Raw genomic sequence first — 18,599 nt, forward strand, 5'->3', positions numbered from 1 at the left:
AACTTGTGACGCACGAAGATTTACACAAGATGACATTTTTGGAAAACCCATGTTTTCTTTACGCTTAGAGAAGTTAACAAGATATTTCCCCCAGATCAAACTGCTGACATCGTTAATATGAAACAAGGGAAAGTCTCTCAAATGGACAATTATTCATACATCGTTAGCCTTGACACTGCGATTACCAACCCCTATATATATGTATAAGTGTACTGTAGACGATACATTACAGTAAAGACCTACCTACCGGACAGTCAACATGTTAACTTTTTTAATCATTTGTACCGTAACCATCTCTTCTTTGGCTTATGGAAGTCTCTGTAAGTACGTTTAATTAGCATCATTTATAGATGAGTCTTTGAATAATATTTTTCGGTTTTCAGTCCTTTTTATACCCCCAAAATGATATTTAAAATGTATTATCGAAATTCCTGACAAGCAAACAACGTTCTTGTCTTGAAAATATAACTTCGTGTAAATTTTATTTGTTTTGCTTTAATTTTAGATCAGCCTCAGACCCCTGAATATCTCAAATGCCCGTATGGTAAATACTTCAAAGATATAGGTAAACCTCCTACTTGCAATCCGTTTGCTCAGGTGTCTTGTCCACCAGGTTTCTTCTGTAGAGGAGGTCCTGCCGATCAACCTGGATTTTGTTGTAAATGTAAGTACTTTACCATACTAAAATGTTATTTTCACTCAATTTTCATACAACGTAGGACATATTTTATCGATTTACTTAAAAATGTTTTATATTCATACCTGAAAGCATTGAATGTAGTCAAATTTCATACCATATATTAAGTAACAGATATAATATCTGTCTACAAATATCTTTAATCAAAACCTTTTTGATACCATCCTATACGCATGATTTAACAGATCCCAACGTTTATTCAATCTATTTTTAAATCAATAATAAATATCTTATTATTTTCGAGTTTTTTCTCAGGCTACCATCTAAAGATGTTTTTTTAAACATCAAGTTCTGCTTTTTCGCATTAGTATGACTTAACTAGCTTTGTCTAGATCGTCTTAATTGTATAGCTACATTTATTAAATTCTTTTATAGCTAATAATCCATGTAAACTTGGAGAGCCTTACTCACGTAACGGTAACGCCCCTCACTGCCTGGGTAAATCTGGAATCAGTTGTCCTCGTGGTTACACCTGTATAGGAACTAAAACCTCTTCATCAGTTTGCTGTAAAGGTAAGACGTACTGTCAGTCAGTTATACGTGACACCACATTAATGACAAAATAATGTAAAAGTTTTTCATATCTAATAGTAGTAAAATACTAAGCACACAGACACAAAAATAGGAATAAATGCAAATTATAAAGAAACAAAGGAAAAAAAATACATATCCTGGAAATGCCTGAGTTAGATACACATGTATGATTCTTTGTGTTGTTTTCGGGCAATAAGATTGTAAATTTGAGGGTATTTTTTCAATATATAGAAATATCCTAATATTAACTGATTATCTCCTTCTTACAAATGAAAAACAAATAAATAATTTTAAATAAAAAAAGAACAAAGGAAAAAAGGAGATAATACAAAAAATCAAATGTCTTCAGAGTGAGTAATACGATTCTCTATAACAAGGCTCTGTTTTTACGAAAATTGTTGCTGACAAAATTAAATTAATCAAAATATAGTTTGTGAGAATTCTGGTCACGTTCTCTACAGGTTGCACCTACAGGGGCGAGTCGTATTTTCCTACAGCCACATTTTATAACACGGAAGGAGAGAGATGTACATGTGGTGAATATGGGAAAGTCAGGTGTACAAAACCAGTCAGTAAGTACATATTGTTAGTATATTTTGTGTAAATAAATTAATTGTTCGTTAAAAAACCAGATCAAGACTGGCGTAATGGTGCTCTTAAAAAGTAAAGTACATGTTCGTGTTAATTCTGTCAAATTTGAAATGTCATCTTTCAAACAGACGATGTATTGTATTTTACAGCTTGTAGAGGGGCTAATGGCAAAGTATACAAAGTTGGACAATCATTCAAAGTCGATTGTAACACTTGTTCCTGCACATCCAATGGTCAGATCATTTGCACATTAATAGCTTGTCCAACAAAATGCAAATACTACGGCAAGGTGTATACAGAAGGAGAGAGATTTCCAGCAAGGGACGGTTGTAATACATGTACTTGTGAAAACGACGGCAGTGTATCGTGTACAGAAATTGCCTGTGGATACGGCAAATAGGTCTCTACAGACTTCTTCAGAATAAAACTGTTCCCCCAATTGATGATTTTTAAGAATGTCCTCTTTGCATGTTAATTTGTGAGTGTGTTCGTATGTGAAATTTTGTTCTTCATAAATTATACTGATGTGTGTACAATAAATATGACAACAATTTCTCATGCCTTTATTTTTTTTTTTCCAATATTATTCTTAGAAAGAAATTTTAGTGTATGCACATATACAGTAAAAAGAAAAAAAACCTCCAAAAATATGTGTAATATCTTCTAAAAACTTCTATATCTGGCAACATTTTCATCTTTCAGTGTCTTTGTGTGTATAAACACTATGTATTGATTTTGTACTATACAATCCAATAAATGCAACAGACGTATAACTGTTTTTATATATAAACGAATCTATTAAAAATTGTCCCTCTTTTAATTTTAATTTCTAGTTTACGGTTGACGAAATCATCTGCTAAGCTTTAAAGTTGATCTGATGGCTATTTGTATTTCAAACAACGTTCTTAACTCATGTCAAACTAACATGTATTAGTAGGACTTATAACAAAACGTCTGTGTATTTCAATTGTTTTTGACACTCTTTGATTTTTTATTAAACCTTTAACATCTCTTGCTTCATAGTACGTGTATATAACAAAATTACTGAACCAAAGAGCCATTATCTCTATGACTCCACACAAAAAAGATCAATATTTCTGAATCAGAGTCAGATTCTGTTTTAAATTACCGAAGATCTAACATAGAATCTTCGATGTATGCATCTTATTAGTATTAAAGATCTCTACTTCTCACATTTTTGTTACCTCGTCAACACTGTCATTATCACCACGTGTCCTACTGATGAGAAGTATGTTATTTTATCTCAGTATGACAACAATCATCACAAAATGAGATTTATAAACATCGTGCACAATAGCTTGATTGTTGTTACACAACGTGGGCTTACAGTTTTGGACGCACTGACCATATATAAGTTGTTTGCATTATACATCACATCAATCTGACCAGATTTGGATTCTTTTTTCAATCATTGACAGCAATTTCAATGTTCATCCCTAGCGATTTGTGCATTGTCGTGTTAATACTTACGTCAAGTTATACATTAATACATTGTGTTGCAAACTTAAAACATGTAAACCTATACAAGTTGTGTTAATTGTTTCTTTAAAATTGGGTTTCTTAAAATCAAATCAAACATATTAGATTGAATTATTCCTGTAAACTTTGTCACTTTACCCTTTTACACTTGCGGTACATTGTACATTTTATTCAAATATTTAAAACATATTAAAAAGTCGCCTGTCTTGCCGTCGAGACTGCTTATTTCTACCTATCTTTCAAGTTGTTAGAACAATATACCAATCTTCATCTGCTGTGAAACAAATCTTGTCTATCACTGGATATCAATTTAGTTTTGCATTGTCTTGTTATTACTTACGTCAAGCTGTACATTAATACATCCTGTTGCAAACTCAAAACATGTAAACCCATACAAGTTTTTTTAATTGTTTCTTTAAAATTGGGTTTCTTAAAATCAAATTAAACATATTAGATTGAATATTATTCCTGTAAACTTTGTCACTTTACCCTTTTACACTTGCAGTACATTGTATATTGTATTCAAATATTTAAAACATATTAAAAAGTCGCCTGTCTTGCCATCGAGACTGCTTATTTCTCCCTATCTTTCAAGTTGTTAGAACAATATACCAACATTCACCTGCTGTGAAACAAACCTTGTCCATCACTGGATATCAATTTTAGTTTGGCTGATATTCACCATGAACGTTCGGATTGTCCCGGGTTGCCGATTGAAACTGGAACTAAAGACTAATATCGATGAAAAAATCAAGTACATGGTGAAAAGTACCAATTTGTTGTTTTCAGAATTTTTATCTTTTTTTTTTTTTTTTTTTTAAACAGAAATTTGATTTTAATCAATATTCTCTTATTCTATCTTGACTATTGCCAAGAAGACACATCGTAAAAAAATGCGAACATATCATATTTTCTTTTCTAGATTTTAAAGGTTTTTTTTATAAACGCGAAAACATAAAAGATTTGGTAGGTGTAATTGAATCTGAATATTGATCCTTAAGGTATCCTTCCTGAAGAATTGGAAAAAATAGATACGCTTTATTTTGGAAACAATAACCTGTAGCGGTCACAGAGACCGCCATCATCAATTCCAACAATGTTTCTTTACCTTAACTGTGCCCTCACAAGGTAGAATGAATTAAGCCGGACCCTCTACACTTCGTTCGAAGAGTCGTCATTTTTTGAACGAAGTGTTGCTTTCCGGACAAGACTTATGATTATGGAGAACCAAGCTATATGAAACATTTCTACTGGGTCATATCATCTAAGATTTCAAGTTACATAAAATTAAGTACATTTTCTATTAAAAAAGGAAAAAAATGTTTGACTATCTCAATTAATTTTAAGATTTCTAATTCATTAGTTCATTCAATATGATTGAAGAATGCGCAGAGGAAGCAATCAAATGTCGGAGATTTATTTGCATAAAATGCCTCATGTGACATGCATTTTAAATGTTATCAAACTTATAATCTACACATTATCGAACTAAATATTTAGAAGGTACATGTTTCACTTGAATAAGATTGATCATGATCAAAATACAGACTGTTTATGCTTCTAATAACAATAAACCTGTTTATGAACAACTAATATACAAATGTAATCTGATTCTGATTAAAAATCCTCTGACCTATACATTCAGATATAGGTACATAGAATATTGTAATTTTTAAAAAATGATTTATACTTGTTATTAATAACTTTATATAGTGCAGAACAGCACAAACAATTTTTTTCTGAAATCGAGTTTGTAGAATGCAAATGCAAAGAAAATGTAGGATATGAATAATTAAATTGTACAAACATCAATCAATTTTAACAATTGAAAAGAAAAATAAATAGATAAAAACATTATTTTCAACCAATGACGCACATAACAATATGCAACCTATTTTGGAAAACCCTTGTTTTGTTTACGTTCTGTGAATTGACAAGGTCTTTTCCCGGATCAAACTGCCGACAACACGAAAGCTTCGCCTGATTGGGTCGATTATTAAGGTGTTAAATTAACCCCATCCTCTTGCTTTTCCAATCACTATATAAGTGGATTGTTGACGGTATAAGACATTCAATACACAATCAGGTTCACCAGTCAACATGTTTGTATTCTTTATCATTTGTACGTTAACCTTTTCTGCCTCGGTTAATGGAATCCGTCGTAAGTACTTTTGTGATTTTATGTTAATCATTGTACCATTGCTTTAGAATTGGCAATTTTTATTTGTTTTAACAAATAAAAAAAATTTGATTTGTTTCGTAATGCTTTTATTCGTAATCGTTTGGAATACATCGATCATAAGCTTTGACGTTTGATTTGTTTTCAAACTTTAAACAAAACTATAATTAAACTTTAATATAGATGTAGTAGACGAAAATTAACTATATAAAAGTATGTTTTCTTTTCTTTTTTTTTCTTTTTTTTTTTAGAATATCAGACTTCAATCCCCGATTATCTCAAATGCCCATATGGAAAATATTACAAACACATAGGTAAACCTCCGACCTGCAATCCGTTCGGTCAGTCTTGTCCACCAGGTTTCTATTGTGGAGCAGGCCCTGCCGATCAACCTGGATATTGTTGCAAATGTAAGATATCATACGCTATTGTTCATTTCACTCAATTTTCATACAACGTAAAACAATTATTTTTCACATTTTTAAAATTTAGTTTACATTCATACGTGTACTTAAAACCCATAGAATATTGTCAGCGCAACAGAAAAATTATATGAATTAGAAATGGAAAATATTTGTGATCAAGTTTCTTTAATCAAAACCTTTTTAACATTTTCCTTTAGGCATGATTTTTTTTGTCTAATAAACCTAAAGGATCACAATGTATTATATCATCTTTCTTATCTAATATTGTTCTTAAGAAATTTTTTCAGACTTCAATATAGTTATAACCGTCTAAAAATGCTTACTTTTCGAAAATTAGGATTTGTGTGCTATAATTACACAATATTTAAGGATAAGTATAAAAACGAGCTGGGTCAAGACAATCTTATTTGTATTACTCTATTCATTCTTTTATAGCTGATAATCCATGTAAACTTGGAGAGCCTTACTCACGTAACGGTAACGCCCCTCAATGCCTGGGTAAATCTGGAATCAGTTGTCCTCGTGGTTACACCTGTATAGGAACTAAAACCTCTTCATCAGTTTGCTGTAAAGGTAAGAGATACTGTCAGTCAGTTTTACATGACATCGAAATCAAGAAATATAATATGTAAGTGTTTTTAAAAATAATTTTATATTTATGTGATAGCAGGCAGATACATCTTCTGGTAGGATAACTACCCCCCCCCCCAACAAAAAGAAAAAAAGAAAAATAAAGAAACGGAAATACTTAAATAAGACATATGATTTATTCCCTGTGCTGTTTTTGTGTAATGAAATTGTAACATTGATGATTGTTAGGTCTGAAATTATTATAATTTTTACTAATTGTTTTACTAATGCAAAATAAAAGAAAAAAAAACAACATCAAAAACAGAAAGAAAGAAAACATAATACTAGAAAATAATACACAACAAAATGTATGTCTTTATAGCTAGTTCGATATTTGATTTTCTATAACGTGGTTTTTTCACGACAATTGACGCGGACAAATTTAAATGTAATCAGAATGTAGCTTATGAGAATTATGGTCACATCTGCTCTATAGGTTGCACCTACAGAGGCGAGTCGTATTTTCCCAAAGCCACATTTTATAACACGGAAGGAGAGAGATGTACATGTGGTGAGAATGGAAAAGTCAGGTGTACAAAACCAGTCAGTAAGTACATATTGTTAGTATATTTTGTGTAAATAAATTAATTTTTCGTTAAAAGAAAACAGATCAAGACTGGCTTAATGGTGCTCTAAAAAAGTAAAGTACAAGTTCGTGTTAATTATGTCAAATTTGAAATGTCATCTTTCAAACAGACGATGTATTGTATTTTACAGCTTGTAAAGGGGCTAATGGCAAAGTATACAAAGTTGGAGAATCATTCAAAGTCGACTGTAACACTTGTTCCTGCAGATCCGATGGTCGGATCGTTTGTACGTTAATAGATTGTCCAACAAAATGCAAATACTACGACAAGGTGTATACAGAAGGAGACAGTTTTCCAGCAAGGGACGGTTGTAACACATGTACTTGTAAATATTACAGCAGTGTTTCGTGTACAGAAAAGGCTTGTGGGTACGGCAAATAGGTCTCTACATATTTTCTCTCTCAAAACAAAACTGTTCCCCAATTGATGACTAATAAGAGTGTCCTCTTTGCATGTTAATTTGTGAGTGTGCTCGTATGTGAAATTTTGTTTTTCATAATTTATACTGATGTGTGTACAATAAATATGACAACAATTTCTCATGCGTTTATTTTTAATATGTTTTGAATGACAATCTTTCATAAATTACCAATATCCTTGATGAATAACGGCTTTTGTTTAAACAAGCATTCTGAGAGTATTGCATACGCAATACACGTCCCCTACCGGTTTGTGGAAATTTGGAAAACAATGCACTGTTATGCAGAATATCGAACCCGAACATTAAAAAAATGGAATATAAAAAATCAATTTTATCGAAAATATGCCAACCAGACGCTACAAAAGTGTAAACTTCATCTGTAGTTTGACATTTTGAAGCTGTTCTGCAAATTTATATATTATTCCTCAAACGCATTAAGAAAACTGAAGTGGGACAGACAGACAGACAGACGGATGGACAGACATACAAACAGACGTACGGACGGACAGACGGACTGGCGGACGCAGAGGAAAACTATAGTCCCCTCCGATGAAAACCGGTAGGGTACTTAGAAGCATAATTCGTGTAAACCATTGATATATAAATTAAAGAAATTTTAGTGTTTGCAGATAACACATTTAAAAAAAAGCTTAAACTATCTTGCAATATTAACACTTTCAGTGTATTTGCGTGTGATATCATTTTGTATTGATTTTGTACTATACAATCCAATAAATTCAACTGACGTACAATTGTTTTAATATATTAGAATCTATTAAAATTTTAAAACTAAACTACTAGAAATTTTTCTTCTTTTAATTCAAGTTTACGGTTGACGAAATCACCTTTTAAACTTTAAAGTTGATCTGATAGCTATTTGTATTTCAAACACCGTTCTAAACTCATGTCAAACTAACATGTATTAGTAGGACTTATTACAAAACGTTTGTGTTTTTCAATTGTTTTTTGACACTCTTTAATTTTTTAGTGAAGCTTTTATATCTCTTGCTTCATATTACGTGTATATAACAAAATTACTGAACCAAAGAGCCATTATCTCTATGACTCCACACATAAAGATAAATATTTCTGAATCATGGTCAGAATCTGTTTTAAATTACAGAAGATCTAACATAGAATCTTCGATGTATGCATCTTATTAGTATTAAAGATCTCTACTTCTCACATTTTTGTTACCTCGTCAACACTGTCATTATCACCACATGTCCTACTGATGAGAAGCATGTTATTTTATCTCAGTATGACAACGCCGTCTTAAAATGCACTACAAAACTCATGTCAAACCAACATGTATTAGTAGCACTTATAACAAAACGTTTGTGTATTTCAATTGTTTTTTGACACTCTTAATTTTTTTTATTGAAGCTTTAACACCTCTTGCTTCTTTTAACGTGTATAAAACAAAATTACTGAGCCCAAAAGCTAATCTATTCTTTACGACCCCACACAAAAAAGAGTAAACATTTCTGAATCAGAGTCAGAATCGATTTAAAATCACAGAAGACCTATCGTAGAATTTTCGAGGAATGCATCTTAATCGTCCAGAAGATCTGTCCTTCTCACATCTTTGTAATCTCGTCAACACTGTCATCATCACCACATGCCGTACTGATGAGAAGCATGTTATTTTATCTCAGTACGACGACACTTTTTATAAACATCGTGCACAATAGCTTGAGTGTTGTTGCACAACGTGGGCTTACAGTTTTGGACGCACTGGCCATAAGTTGTTTGCATTATACATCACATCAATATGACCAGATTTGGATGCTTTTTTTAGTCATTGACAGCAATTTCAATGTTCATACCTAGCTATTTGTGCATTGTCTTTTTAATACTTACATCAATCAACACTTTGTTCATTCATACATCGTGCTGCAAACTCAAAACTTGTAAACTTATACAAGTTGTTTAAATTGATTTTTTTTTAAATTGGGTTTCTTTATATCAAATTAAATATATTAGCTTGAATATTATTCCTGTAAACTTTGTTACTTTACCCTTTTACAAGTGTGGTACATTTTCTATTTTATTCAAATATTTAAAACAAAAAGTCGCCTGAGTGGACCATATCTTGAATGCAAACATTCTATGATGACTAGTCTTTAAACAAAAAAAATCGTAAAATACGTATTAGATATATTATAACTCTGATAATAGAAAACATTTGACTGTCTTGCCGTCGAGACTGCTTATTTCTACCTATCTTTCAAGTTGTTAGAACAATGTACCAATCTTCACCTGCTGTGAAACAAACCTTGTCCATCACTGGATATCAATATCAGTTTGACTGATATTCGCAAGGATCGTTCGGATTGTTCCGGGTTGCCGATTGTAACAGGAACTAAAGACTGATATCGATGAAAAAGAATGAAGTATGTGATGAAAATTACCCATTTGTTGTTTTTAGGATTTATTTATTTTATTTTTTTTTTTACAGAAATTGGATTTTATCATCAATTCATTCATTAAATCATTAATTATAGCCTAGAAGACACATAGTTAATAAAATATCAAAAATTCATATTTTCTTTTCTGGATTTAAAAGTTATTCTATTTATAAAGGCGAACACCTGAAAGATTTGGTAAGGTTATTGAACCTGAATTTTGATCATCCTTCCATCAGAGTTGGAACAAGTATTCCTTTTAAAGGAATGATCGGCAATAATGATCGATATATAGATAGCTAGAAGCAATCAACATGATCAGTTTGATGTAAAATAGTTCAAAAAGTACTGTATTTTTACAAAATATAGAATAGTTTGAATCTGTACACCATAATTTCATCATTACAAACCGTCAACAAATTTAATTTTGAAATAAATTTGGGGAAAGCCGTTCGTAAACCCCTTGTCTATTTTTATATTTTTAACGTAATTATTAAATGTTAATGTATATATCTTCTTCTTCTTCAGAATACTGAGTAGGGCTCTTCAAAGAGCATTAACACGTATACAAAGAAAGAGTTGTATTAAAATAATTCAATGCGACTGAAAAACATTGAATGCCATCATAACTTGCTATTGAGGTCGCATTATAACGTAACTTTGTTTATAAATCAAGCCGTCTTGCTAGCTAATATTATGCAACATCAATAGATCGAGGTCAGTTCATGGAGCATCTTCTTATGATTGAGGTCAGTTCATCGAGGTCACCTGCATTACTGAATGAATCTTTCGATCGAAATTCTTACGCGTGAGACAAAATGTGCATTCTTGAATTAACAGGTCGAACTGTATTTTATTTATGTTTGCATCTCTTAAGGTAAATGAATTGAAATAAAACTGAGTAAAATGTTATATAAATACTAAACCAAAGCTTCAAGTTTTGATAAGAACTACTTACGCAAGCGGAATGTGTGCGCACGTGGAAGCATTTGCCGGATGCCTCATATGGACACAGTAGTGATCGGCCGAAGCCGATCACAAAAACAGATACGCTTAATTTTAGAAAAACAATCTGAAGCGGTCACAGAGACCACCATCATCATCAACAACAATGTTTCTGTGTTTACCTAACTACACCCATACAAGGTAGAACAAATTAAGCCGGACCCTCGACATCTGGGTCGAAGTGTCGACATTTTTTGGACGAAGTGTTGCTTTCGGGACAAGACTTATGATTATGGACAACCAAGCTAATTTTTTTACTCGGTCTTATCATCAAATTTTTCGAGTTATATAAAATTAATTACATTTTCAATTAAAAAAAAGGTTTGATTCAATTAAAATTTCTAATTCAATAGTTAATTCAATATGATAGATTGCGCAGAGGAAGCAATCACATGTCGGAAATTAATTTGCATTAAGTGCCTCAGGTGACATGCATTTTAAATGCTACCAAACTTTTTTGTATAGTGTACACAGTATCAATCTGTATGTATCCTAAAATTTAGAAGATACATGCTTCACTTGAATTAGATTGATCATATTTAAAATGAAGTCTATTTATACATATAATTACAATAAAACTGTTTATGAACAGCTAATATACAATTGTAATCTGATTCATGTTTCTTTGATATTATGTAGACGAATATCAAGTTATTTTATCATAATCAAACCAGAAATGAATTAAAAATCCTTTGACCTACGCATTCCAAAATAGGTACATGTACATCGAATATTAGATATGTTGTAAAAAAGTTTAAATAAATAAATGCAGAAAAGCACAAACAAATTTTCTCTTTAATTGAGTTTGTAAAAACCAAAGAAAGATGTAGAATATGAATATTCAAATTGTACCATTAATTTTTGTAACATATAAATCAATCAATATAAACAGTTCTGAGAAAAATAGGTATATAGAAACAGATGTTATTATTTTCAATTCAGGACGCACATTATAATGTGCAACATATTCGGGAAAACCCTTGTTTTGTTTGACAATTGACAAGGTCTTTTCTCCAGATCAAACTGCCGACATCATGAAAGCTTCGCCTGATTGGGCTGCTTATTCATACGTTGTTAACCACTACCTTTTGTTTTCAAAACACTATATAAGTAAATTAATGACGGTATAAGACATTCAATACACTATCAGGTGCACCAGCCATGTACTCTCTCCGAACGTAAAAAAGATAAAAAAAAAAAAAAAAAAAAAAAAACAATGCAAAGGAAAAAAAGGTAACAAAACAAATACTGAGAACTTTCATTCGATAAATTTTTATCAAAAGTCACAATTATTGAATTTGAATTCAAATGATTATCTCTGATGCAAGAATAAGTTGCATATTTTATAGGTTGCACCTACAAGGGAAAATCGTATTTTCCTTCGGACATATTTTATGACAAGAATGGATAGATATGCACGTGCAGTGAGGATGGATCAGTCAGGTGTAGAAAACCTGCCAGTAAGTATATTATTGTTCATGTATTTTGTAAAAATAGAACATCTTTTAAGGGGGATGTGCGGCCATTTTGTACATTTGAGGATAAGAATGAAAACATTTCTTGAACTGGCTTGTTTTGCCCGAAAATGGCAAAAATGTTGCCAAAAGATATAAAAGCAATAAATTAAAAAAAAAGCAAGAAATAAACGTCCCGTTGTTTGTATCACTGATATGCTTAAACTATATCTGTACGTATCTGAGATAAAAATATGAACACTACGATATGTTACCTGTCAAACAGTCACTGATTTGCATTTTAGCTTGTGAAGGGCCCAATGGCGAGGTATACAAAGAAGGACAATCATTTAAAATAGACTGCAATGGTTGCACCTGTAGATCTAATGGGATTGCCATTTGTACACTGAGACTTTGTCCAAAGAAATGCATCTACTACGGAAAGAAATATTCACCAGGAGATAAATTTCAAGCCAAAGACGGATGTAATGAATGTACTTGCTCAAAAGACGGCGATGGGACTATATCATGTACCAAATATGCTTGTGGATATGGAAAATAGCTGGAAAGCAGCATTTACTACCTCAAACTCATAGTTTCCGCCCATTGTTATGTTAAAAGAATGTCCTTTGGTTTGTTTTATTAATATTGTATTAAGTATTAATTTTGAATAAATATGAAAACATTTTAGTGGCATTGTGAATTTCCAAATAAACAAATATCAGACAGCTCTATGGCCGGGAACAAAGTCTTTGTTTCGCTTTCAACAGTCAAAATAAGATGTCCAAATAACCCATACCACAATACAATATGTTTCATTTGTATCACTTTAAAAAAATTGTAATCGTTACCTTTTCTTTAAAACAATTTACAGTTGAACTTAGAAATCTCGAACCTGATATCTCGAATACAATGGATATGCCGAAGTTTTTAAACAGTTCTCTCTAGTTCGTGATAATGAAGTTTGACTGTAATTCCCTTTCATGATTAAAATCCTTACAATTGTGTCGTCACCTGCAAAAAGTTTAGTTTCAAAGACGACAACAGATGGATCCTCAACCACACGGATATTGGTTAATTGTTAGCCAGGTTTTCAAATATGAATTAGGTTTTGCAATCTGTATATCATTCTGCATGAAATTTATAAAGACTATTTATCTAGTAACTTGAAGTTTTGTTCATTCATTAACTGTTTTTGTTGTATATATGACTTAAAGTGTATTGAGAATTGTTTCCGTATTTTTATTGAAATTACTACGAGATTCTGTTGTCCATAAAGAAGTTTTTCTATGAAAAAAAAATGTTGTCATTTCTTAAACCATAAAATCCATAATCGCGATCTAATATAGCTTAAGTCACTCTGCATCTTTAAACAACCCCAAAACATTATAATGGTCATGATGCTGTGACTTGTTTGTCTTTTGTAAAACATTACGAACACCTTTTAAAACAACAAAGTTAAAATGGAAACGATGTTGAGAATTAAAGTCGGATATCGCACTTCCTGAAAAAATGACAATTCAATCTTAACATGCAAATTGTTGTTATGCTACAGTTAACTGATTTGATATATTCGATTCGTGAAACGCTCATATCTTCATCGGACATTTCTTTGGCTAAAAATGCCCAGTATTTGTAATATTTCTAAAACTGTTTGTTATTTTGAAAGCAAACAATGTTTCCCTTAAGAGAGCAATGAATCTATAACTTCAAGCTTGGTTGTAAAAAATTGATGGTTGATATATGTTTAAGTTATTGTTCCTTGAACAGTACGGTACTTTTAAAAATAAAGTAGAATAAAGCAAAATTGCTTGTAACAAATATTTGGTAATGATGTTTTAGGACTTTCATTATAAACAAACCAATACTACAAAACAAAAAAATTGAACAATTGCGTGATTGCATATAAAAATAAGGAGGTATTCATTACCTGTTTTTTCTGTATATATGAGTAAAAGTTTATTGAGAATTGTTTCCATATTTTCATTGAAATAACTACCAGGTTGAGGATTCTGTTGTCCATAAAGAAGCTTTTCTATGAAAAAAAAAATAATCATTGTCATTTCTTAAACCATAAACTCCATAAAAACGATGTAATATAGCTAAAGTCACTCTGGATCTTAAAAAAAAATCCAAAACATTATAATGGTCATTTTGCTTTGACTTGTTTATATTTTGTGAAATAGTATGAACACCTATTTAAACTACAAAGTTAAAATGGAAACGATGTTGAGAATTAGAGTCGGATATCGCACTTCCTGTAAAAATGACAATTCAATCTCAACATGCAAATTGTTGCTGATGATATTCATGTCATAACTGATTTGAAGATTTTCATTGGTAAACTAAATTTTTATTTTTGTAAGGACAATATCTGGAATCTCATGTGTCACATATGTATTTTGATCTCTGTTTGAATTTTTATGTAGCATTTACATTATTGTTTTATAAAATGCACTGATCTAACAAACTTTGTTAATTAAGTTGTTGTGCTACAATTCACTGATTTGATTTATTCGATTCATGAAACGCTCATATCTTCATCGGACATTTCTTTGGCTAAATATGCCCAGTATTTGTAATATTTCTCAAATTGCTTGTTATTTTGAAAGCGAACAATGTTTCCCTTAGGAGAGCAATGAATCTATAACTTTCAAGCTTGGTTGTAAAAAATTTGATTGCTGTTATATGTTTGAGTTATTGTTCTTTGGACGGTACAGTATTTTTAATAATAAATTAGAATAAAGCAAGATTGCTTATTACAAATCTTTGATACAGATGTTTTAGGGTATTTATTATAAACAAACCACTATTACGAAAGAAAAATTTGAAAAATTGCGTAATTGCGTATCAAAATAAGGAGGTTGACATGACAATACCGTGTGTACATTTCATAAAATATTTTCAATTTTGTAGCACGACAGGCATTTGATAAGAATTGCAAGCTTTATTTAGTGCTAGTGCTTTTCGAGTATTGTTAAGGTCAGACAACACGTTCCTCAATTTTAGATAACTTTTTCCAGGAATTTGTTAATGGTTTACTACTACTTTCACAAGCTTTCTTGCAAAAAATTAGGGTACCTTACCAGGCATTTCTGCAAAATACTAGAGTATGCAATTTCCTATATAATCTTTTTGAAAATACACTTGGATTGCTGATATAAAAATAAATACATTTACAGCACAGCGAAATTCACTATATTAGAACTATATCTCCGCCTGGGCGGGGCTTTGAACTCACGACCTTTAGAACCTATACGCATCTGGCAGTGAGCGGCCACGGTTCTAACCACTCGACCATCTAGACATATAACCAAATCCAAGTAAATTTTGTTCATTTTTAAACTAATTATAAAATTAATAATTTTTATTGGAAATCTTTATTATGAGGAGATACAAAAAAGATTCTCGAGGAACATGTCGTCTGACCTTAAGTGTTTTACTATGGTTTTACACCAAATAATGCTCGCAATTCTTTTTAAAGAATTTTTCTTATCATTAAAAAAGCTTATATTATATTTCTAAAACTCCGTACCATAGCAAAGAAATGATTAGAGTAAAATTTGGCCCCCATAATTCACCATTTTTTAAAGTGTTTCGGGTGCAATAAAATGTTGTATTATAATTTAGAAGAGTTGATATAAAATATATTTTTCACATATTTGTTTGATTTATTTGCAGTCACTTGCAGTATATGACGTCAGAAGTGACGCTATTTCTATAATTCAATCAAAATCAGTCGAAAATTGACATTTTTCTCATCTTTTTACGAATGGGAAATATAGAGGGCATGCTTGAACCAGGACAAATTTTTTGTCACTTATTAGACTTGGCTAGATACATCTCTGATTAAAATATTTTGTTGGTTCAAGCATGCGCTCTATGTTTCCTGAAAGAAAAACTGCTTGAAAACAAGCTTTTTTATGCTAAAATTGCAAAAATGGCGGGAAAAGGTTGTCTTTACATTGCCGTATTTCTAAATAGTGGGCACATGAATCAAAATGAACATGAAGTAAAAACATCACATATATTTCTGTACAAAGAAAACAAAGAATTGCAGTAAAATAATGATATTCCTTTTAGGGGGCCATTTAGGCCCATACCATATATAGTCCTTTGAATGTGTTAAAAAGATCGGATGAAATATTACCTCGACAACATCCTACCATAGCAAAGAAATGAAAGCAAATTTGAATGTGATAAAAAGATCGGATGAAATATTACCTCGACAAAATCTGTCAGTAAGTATGATTTACTTCATACATTTTGTATTATTTCATTATAAGTTTGGTTTCTAATGATAACTTAACATGTATTCGGTGTTGATACCCATCAGAACCCATCGTAAATCAGTTGTTGGTAGTATACTGTTTTTAAAGAATTTTTCTTATCATTAAAAAAGCTTATATTATATTTCTAAAACTCCGTACCATAGCAAAGAAATGATTAGAGTAAAATTTGGCCCCCATAATTCACCATTTTTTAAAGTGTTTCGGGTGCAATAAAATGTTGTATTATAATTTAGAAGAGTTGATATAAAATATATTTTTCACATATTTGTTTGATTTATTTGCAGTCACTTGCAGTATATGACGTCAGAAGTGACGCTATTTCTATAATTCAATCAAAATCAGTCGAAAATTGACATTTTTCTCATCTTTTTACGAATGGGAAATATAGAGGGCATGCTTGAACCAGGACAAATTTTTTGTCACTTATTAGACTTGGCTAGATACATCTCTGATTAAAATATTTTGTTGGTTCAAGCATGCGCTCTATGTTTCCTGAAAGAAAAACTGCTTGAAAACAAGCTTTTTTATGCTAAAATTGCAAAAATGGCGGGAAAAGGTTGTCTTTACATTGCCGTATTTCTAAATAGTGGGCACATGAATCAAAATGAACATGAAGTAAAAACATCACATATATTTCTGTACAAAGAAAACAAAGAATTGCAGTAAAATAATGATATTCCTTTTAGGGGGCCATTTAGGCCCATACCATATATAGTCCTTTGAATGTGTTAAAAAGATCGGATGAAATATTACCTCGACAACATCCTACCATAGCAAAGAAATGAAAGCAAATTTGAATGTGATAAAAAGATCGGATGAAATATTACCTCGACAAAATCTGTCAGTAAGTATGATTTACTTCATACATTTTGTATTATTTCATTATAAGTTTGGTTTCTAATGATAACTTAACATGTATTCGGTGTTGATACCCATCAGAACCCATCGTAAATCAGTTGTTGGTAGTATACTGTTTTTAAAGAATTTTTCTTATCATTAAAAAAGCTTATATTATATTTCTAAAACTCCGTACCATAGCAAAGAAATGATTAGAGTAAAATTTGGCCCCCATAATTCACCATTTTTTAAAGTGTTTCGGGTGCAATAAAATGTTGTATTATAATTTAGAAGAGTTGATATAAAATATATTTTTCACATATTTGTTTGATTTATTTGCAGTCACTTGCAGTATATGACGTCAGAAGTGACGCTATTTCTATAATTCAATCAAAATCAGTCGAAAATTGACATTTTTCTCATCTTTTTACGAATGGGAAATATAGAGGGCATGCTTGAACCAGGACAAATTTTTTGTCACTTATTAGACTTGGCTAGATACATCTCTGATTAAAATATTTTGTTGGTTCAAGCATGCGCTCTATGTTTCCTGAAAGAAAAACTGCTTGAAAACAAGCTTTTTTATGCTAAAATTGCAAAAATGGCGGGAAAAGGTTGTCTTTACATTGCCGTATTTCTAAATAGTGGGCACATGAATCAAAATGAACATGAAGTAAAAACATCACATATATTTCTGTACAAAGAAAACAAAGAATTGCAGTAAAATAATGATATTCCTTTTAGGGGGCCATTTAGGCCCATACCATATATAGTCCTTTGAATGTGTTAAAAAGATCGGATGAAATATTACCTCGACAACATCCTACCATAGCAAAGAAATGAAAGCAAATTTGAATGTGATAAAAAGATCGGATGAAATATTACCTCGACAAAATCTGTCAGTAAGTATGATTTACTTCATACATTTTGTATTATTTCATTATAAGTTTGGTTTCTAATGATAACTTAACATGTATTCGGTGTTGATACCCATCAGAACCCATCGTAAATCAGTTGTTGGTAGTATACTTGTAAATCT

General features: G+C 31.2%; 2 protein-coding genes across 2 annotated transcripts; both read left to right on the forward strand.

Annotated features, from left to right (window-relative positions):
* Nucleotides 1-160: 160 nt before the first annotated feature.
* Nucleotides 161-2,375, forward strand: LOC105333791 (kielin/chordin-like protein). The gene is made up of 5 exons (XM_011436962.4): nucleotides 161-320; nucleotides 506-664; nucleotides 1,073-1,210; nucleotides 1,693-1,803; nucleotides 1,972-2,375. The coding sequence occupies exons 1-5, from the start codon at nucleotides 260-262 to the stop codon at nucleotides 2,220-2,222; spliced, it is 720 nt and encodes a 239-aa protein (XP_011435264.3). The 5' UTR covers nucleotides 161-259; the 3' UTR covers nucleotides 2,223-2,375.
* Nucleotides 2,376-5,325: 2,950 nt separating this feature from the next.
* On the forward strand, nucleotides 5,326-7,680 carry LOC105333790 (BMP-binding endothelial regulator protein). The gene is made up of 5 exons (XM_034452951.2): nucleotides 5,326-5,483; nucleotides 5,753-5,911; nucleotides 6,362-6,499; nucleotides 6,993-7,103; nucleotides 7,274-7,680. The coding sequence occupies exons 1-5, from the start codon at nucleotides 5,423-5,425 to the stop codon at nucleotides 7,522-7,524; spliced, it is 720 nt and encodes a 239-aa protein (XP_034308842.2). The 5' UTR covers nucleotides 5,326-5,422; the 3' UTR covers nucleotides 7,525-7,680.
* The last annotated feature ends 10,919 nt before the right edge of the window (nucleotides 7,681-18,599 follow it).

This window comes from Magallana gigas, chromosome 10 (genome assembly GCF_963853765.1).
Source record: "Magallana gigas chromosome 10, xbMagGiga1.1, whole genome shotgun sequence".
Classification (NCBI taxonomy): Eukaryota; Metazoa; Mollusca; class Bivalvia; order Ostreida; family Ostreidae; genus Magallana; species Magallana gigas.